Source organism: Papio anubis, chromosome 7 (assembly GCF_008728515.1).
Source record: "Papio anubis isolate 15944 chromosome 7, Panubis1.0, whole genome shotgun sequence".
Taxonomy (NCBI): domain Eukaryota; kingdom Metazoa; phylum Chordata; class Mammalia; order Primates; family Cercopithecidae; genus Papio; species Papio anubis.
Window position 1 is genome coordinate 41,600,189 of NC_044982.1, and position 6,000 is coordinate 41,606,188.

A 6,000-nucleotide genomic window follows, 5' to 3' on the forward strand; every position below is an offset into this window, starting at 1 on the left:
TCTCCCAGGATACTGCAATAGCCTCCTAACTGATTTCCCTGCATCCACCCTCACTCCCCACCATCTACTCTTGACAGTAACCTAAATGAGTCTGTTAAAATGCTAGTCAGATGTGTCACTCCCCTGCTGAAAACCCTCTGATCACGGATCAGTCTAAGTCCTGGCAGGAAACAGATGGCACAAAGTGGGTGATTTGAGGAGAGTTTATAAAGGAACTATTTACAAAGATGTGGGCAGGTGTAGGGAAACCACAAGAGAAAATGCAGTATCTGGAGCTGGTAAATTAGGGGTACCTGAACTCCTCATAGACCTGAAGGTGTGAAGAATGGAGAGGGAGGAAGACAAAGAGCTCTGCAGAGAAGGCACGTGACAGGAAATGTGACCCTAAGACTAAGGAAACCCCAGCCCACACAAGCCTGCAGGAGGGAAGAAATACAACGGTCTCATTCTTCTCCTTCTCAGTCACCCCCAGCAATACTTCCCATGGCCTGCAGTCATAAAGCAAGGAAACCTGTCAGGGCAGGGCCCCCTCCTGGGGAACATCTACAGAGCAGGCTGGAAAAAGGCCAAGTGAATGTGGGGCAGTAAATGGCAGGTATACAGCCAAGTGGCTCCCCATCTCAGTCAGGATATTTTAAAGTACTTCCAAGGGCCAGTGAGGCCCTACATGATCCGACCCATCCCCTATTCTCTGGTTTGCTAAGCCCCCGTGCTCACCAGGCATTCTGCTGCCTTGGTCCTTTGTGCTTGCTGCTTTCTCTGCCCAGAATACTCTCGCACCAGATTCATGATGGCTTCCTCCCTCATCTGAGACTTCAGGTCTCAGATCACATGTGTTGTCACAGAGGGTTCCCCTTACCACCTTAAATGAAGACATCCCTTGCTCCCACCCCACCCATTCCTGACACACCCTATCCCCTCTATCCCAAGGTGTTACTCTCCACAGCACTTCTAATTAACATTTTATATTGAGATAGCTATAGATATTATCTCTTTTAATTGACTGCTTCACTGGCCTAGAAACAGTTTTATAAAGGCATCAACTTGGCCTCTTTTGTTCAACGACTTATGCCGAGTGTCTAGAACAGTACCTGGCTTGTAGAAGGCGCTCAAGTATTTGCTGAATGAATGAAAATCAACGAATGGAACAGAGGACTCACAGCTAAGGACTCCTTCCACTATTTATAGGTTTAACTCCTATTACCAAATTATTGCTTAACAAATAAACTGAGTCCTCTGATAATCAGATAGGAAGCAGGTAACAAGCATGTAATTTTTTTGTTTTTTGTTTTGTTTTGTTTTGTTTTTTTTTTGAGGCGGAGTCTCGCTCTGTCACCCAGGCTGGAGTGCAGTGGCCAGATCTCGGCTCACTGCAAGCTCCGCCTCCCGGGTTCACGCCATTCTCCTGCCTCAGCCTCCCGAGTAGCGGGGACTACAGGCGCCCGCCACCTCGCCCAGCTAGTTTTTTGTAATTTTTAGTAGAGACGGGGTTTCACCATGTTAGCCAGGATGGTCTCGATCTCCTGACCTCGTGATCCGCCCGTCTTGGCCTCCCAAAGTGCTGGGATTACAGGCTTGAGCCACCGCGCCCGGCCTTGTTTTTTAATTTAAAAAGTTTTTGTCTTAAATAGACATGGGGTCTTGCTATGTTGCCCAGGCCAGTACCAAAATCAGTATAGTCGTTTTTTGTTTTAAGAGACAGGGTTTTACTGTGTTGCCCAGTACAGTGGCTCGATCATGGCTCATCTGTGAACTCCTGGGCTCAAATGATCCTCCCACCTCAGCCTCCCAAGTAGCTAGGACTACAGGTGCATACCACCACGCCCAGCTATATATATATTTTTTTCTTTTTTTGGTAGAGACAGGGTCTTGTTATGTTGCCCAAGTTGGTCTTCTGGGCTCAGGTGATCTCACCTTGAACTCCCAACGTGCTGGGATTACAGGTGTCAGTCATCAATTTGTTTTTACTGGCAATGGCACAAAATTGAGCTATTAGTAAATGGAAGCTTTAGTCAAAACTGAAAGAGTAATAGTATATCCTCTGTAAATAACTTCTCCTAACAAGGTTGTTACTTTTGATGAATGTATCATCATTAACCTACCAACGTGGCAGGTCTCTAAACCTCAGTCTTCTCATCCATAAAAAGTGTAAGGATTGAATGATACCATGTGTGGAGAGCATTTAGCACTGTGCTGAGACTTAATAAATGGTCACTAAGATGATTATTAAAACAGTGAGGCAGCCACAAAAATGAGATACAACATTATCTTCCTACTACCTGAAAGTGTTCATCCTAGACTCTAATAATGTATGCTGGAATAACAACACGAAAAAGAAATATAAGATTCTTTACTGTCTGCCATACCGTTGGGTCTAGATTTGAAAGATGCTTGCACCACGCATAGTGGCTCATGACTGTAATCCCAGCACCCTGGGAGGCCAAGGAGGGCAGATCACTTGAGGTCAGGAGTTCAAGACCAGCCTGGCCACACAGTGAAATCTGTCTCTACTAAAATACAAAAATTAGCCAGGCGTGTTGGTGGGCGCCTGTAGTCCCATCTACTCTGGAGGCTAAGGCAGGGGAATCGCTTGAACCTGGGAGGCGGAGGTTGCATTGCAGTAAGCCGAGATCGTGCCACCACATCCCAGTCTGGTGACAGGGCGAGACCCCGTCTCGAAAAAAAAAAGGGCAATCTGACAGTCTATGGTCAGATATTAAATAAAACACTTGACCCGAATCACTCAGCAATCCATCATTTAGGAATTCTGCAAAGATCCTCCAGGTTTTTCATCAGTGGGAAATTTCTTTACAATCTTTTGCAGTCAGCCTTCCCTGGGACACACTGGTAGGCAACCCAACCAGGAGAGTTAGCTAGATTCAAGAGGTGAGGATTTCCTTTACTCCCCTAAATTCCATAAGTTTAAATCTCCAGTTAAAATATTCTCCCTGCTACTTTGTGAATCATCATGTATCAAGCCTTTGTTTCTGTTATAAATTTATAATTCTAGTCATAACTGTACAATATAACAACTATTGTTACTAATTTTGCCAAAGTACAGGCTTCCAACTTCAAGTATGAAATACAAAACAGGTCTCTCCAAGGTAAAGCCTGGAGACTGACCTCACTAAGAGATCTTATTTCAGTAAGAAGCAGGATGTTCATTTATTAGTGTTAAGAATCATCCTAACCACTTCTCCTACCGACAGATGGATACACAGTTCCACATAACAATCTTGGGAACAATTCCAATCAGGGAATAAATAGAAAAACAAAACTATGGTTTTGGGCATATGAATCATTCCCCAAACACTTTTCTAAATGATAGGTTCGATCCTACTTCTAGGCCTTAGGGAATGATTAGTAGTCCAAAATCCATACTTTCTGTTAGAGCACTTTCCAAACTCTGTTTTCCTGCCTGTCCCCACAGGGGCTATTTCCTTGTACTTCCATCGTTTAATATTGTGTCCGACACGTAGTTGGTGCTCAAGTGGCCGAATGACTACCAAAATGCCCACCCACGAGGCAGGCCCCCAAACCTGGCACTGCAGGTCAAAAATCAAACAGATCGTGAAACGGCATGACAGCGGCCTGGCCCTTCTCTCCTCTCTGCCTCCAGAAGCTGAGAGCAGGTTGGGAAAAGTGCACTGTGCACCCCAGAACCTCCCGAAGTACTGGCAGAACGGAGTGGGCTATCCGACCCGCCTGGGCTGCCTCTGTTCTCCAGACGTAGAACACGATTCTCCTCGTTCTTTAGGGCAGAAGGGACCCGGCTACTGCCCACTCCTCCAAGCCCAACCTTGAAACGACCCTTCCCCAACCTGGCCGCGCAAACGCTCCACGATGAAGCCCAAGCCTGGGCGCCCGGAGCTTCCCAGAGGGAAGGCGCCGCGGTGCGCTGTGGGAGTCGTAGTTCCCCGGTGAGTTCCGCACCCGGGCGGCCCTGCGAACGGGACTCCCGCTCCCAGAACACCCCGCGCGGGTGCCTCGCCCAGTCCTGCCACCTCACCTGTTCTATGGACGTGACTGTTTCCACCGAGTCGTCTTGCAACCGCTCTCGCGCGTGCTCGGGCCTCAGACTGTACAGCGGCTCTGACCAGACGGGGGAGGAAGATGGAGGGCAATAGTAGGTGAAAGAACTCGGAGAAGCCATGATCAGGAGAGCAGCGGACAGTGTGTAGGACTCAGCTTCGTTAAGCAACAACGCGCATTGAAACTCGAGCGGGCTAAGGCGCTACGGCGAGCGGATAGAGGCAAAAAGATTTTGAACGCGAATCTCTCCTCCCACCTACAAGTCTTTAGAGTGAGTACTGAGATGCTGCCGCCCCCCGTTGGGCAGAGGCGCTGCTGCAAGAGCGCAGAGTCCTGAAGCGCAAGGGTGTCTACGTCCGAATTTCATTTCAGAGAGATGGCGTAGGACGCCTCGGTTTGTTATGCAAATAGTTAAAAAGAACTTTAACATTCTGCTAATTCTCACTTAATTGTAATGCAGTCGCCTGCAGTTTCAGGTGCCCAAGAACCCAATGAATGTAAGTTTGAAAGCATTTCTGACAGCTCTACTGATTGCCTCAGTCACGCTATTACTAATAGAATTATTGTGCACCTTGGGGTACTTGACAGCCTCCCAGGAGAAGGCAGCAGGTGCTCAAACGTGCAAGGACGCCGTCTCAGTAATTCAGTGATGGAGGGAGGGGGGCATTATGATTTTCTCCTACCTCTTGGAGGTTACATTGCAGTAGCAAGAACTGAAATGCAGTAGAAGGAACAAGGATAAGTGAAACAGTCAGTCAGTCCGCAGATATTTACGGAACACCTGCTATGTGTCAGGCATTGTGCTAGGTCCTAGGAATACAAAAGTGAACAAAACAAAGTCCCTGCCCTTGGGAACCTTACATTCTAAGAAAATCGACAGAATTGAATGTATCCAACGCAATAAATGTATGAAGTCTTGTGATAAATGATATGAAGGAAAATAGCAGGGTCTATGAAAGAGACTAAAGGGGTAGGAAACTAATTGAATTGTATGGTCAGGCCAAGCCTCTCTAAGTGACCTTTCATTTGAGATCCGAAGGATGACGAGGAGTCATCCAGAAGAACAGTATGGGAAAGAACTCCTGAGAAGGAAGAAACAGCAACTTTTAGAAGACATGTGCTGGGCACGGTGGCTCATGCCTGTAATCCCAGCACTTCGGGAGGCTGAGGCAGGAAGATCACTTGAGGAGTTAGAACATCCTGGGCAACATAGCAAGACCTCATCTCTATTAAATATCAAAAAAGTTAGCTGGGCGTGGTGGCGCATGCCTGTAGTCCCAGCCAGTCAGCAGGCTAAGGTGGGAGGATCCCTTGAGCCCAGGAAGTCGAGGCTGCAGTGAGCTATGATTGTGCCACTGCACTCCAACCTGAGTGGCAGAGCGGGACCCTGTTTCAAAAAACAAAACAACAAAAACAAAAACCATAGGCTCAAGTGACCCTCCTGCCTCAGCCTCCTGAGTATTATTTTAGGGCATGCATCAAAAGTACTACACCAAAAATTATAATACCAAGATATTAAACTGGGGGAGTTGTATGTAGGTTATAGAAGGTATGTTAATAACAGACATTCCGGGTACACTTGGAGACAAGCTTCCTGCTTAGAGCATTTCACTCTGTTCCCACTCCATTCCATGTCACATGTCTAGGATCCAGGGATTATAGACCAGAGTGACATTTGACAACCATCCATTCCCCTGTTCTCAGTCTCTGGTAGTAAATAGAAGCAGTCAGAAAAAATGTCACAGATGAAGCTGGGCTGGCTTAAAGACCTCAGGTAGATGAACACTACCACTGTGTCCATTTTAGTGGTACTATTGCTGAACTAAGACCTAGAGGCACCAGAATGTTACCAAATCTGGAAATAAGGGGACTGTATGGGTTAGGACCCATGGATATGGCTGCACAGTGTGAAATGGTCTCATTACATTGCGCCCTCTATTGGCATCTTACTGTGTTTCCCTTAGTTAT

At 46.9% G+C, this 6,000-nt stretch overlaps 1 protein-coding gene across 2 annotated transcripts in view; it reads right to left on the reverse strand.

Moving 5' to 3' along the window:
• FNTB (farnesyltransferase, CAAX box, beta) overlaps positions 1–4,553 on the reverse strand; it is a 77,759-nt gene extending 73,206 nt beyond the window's left edge. The window contains exon 1 of one of the 2 annotated variants that reach the window (XM_031668046.1): positions 4,010–4,553. In XM_031668046.1, the coding sequence (XP_031523906.1) occupies positions 4,010–4,153 (144 nt within the window). In that variant the 5' untranslated portion in view covers positions 4,154–4,553. Of the gene's footprint in view, positions 1–717; positions 1,311–4,009 lie in introns of those variants that run through there. The other variant, XM_031668047.1, reaches the window with a different exon arrangement.
• Positions 4,554–6,000: the final 1,447 nt, after the last annotated feature.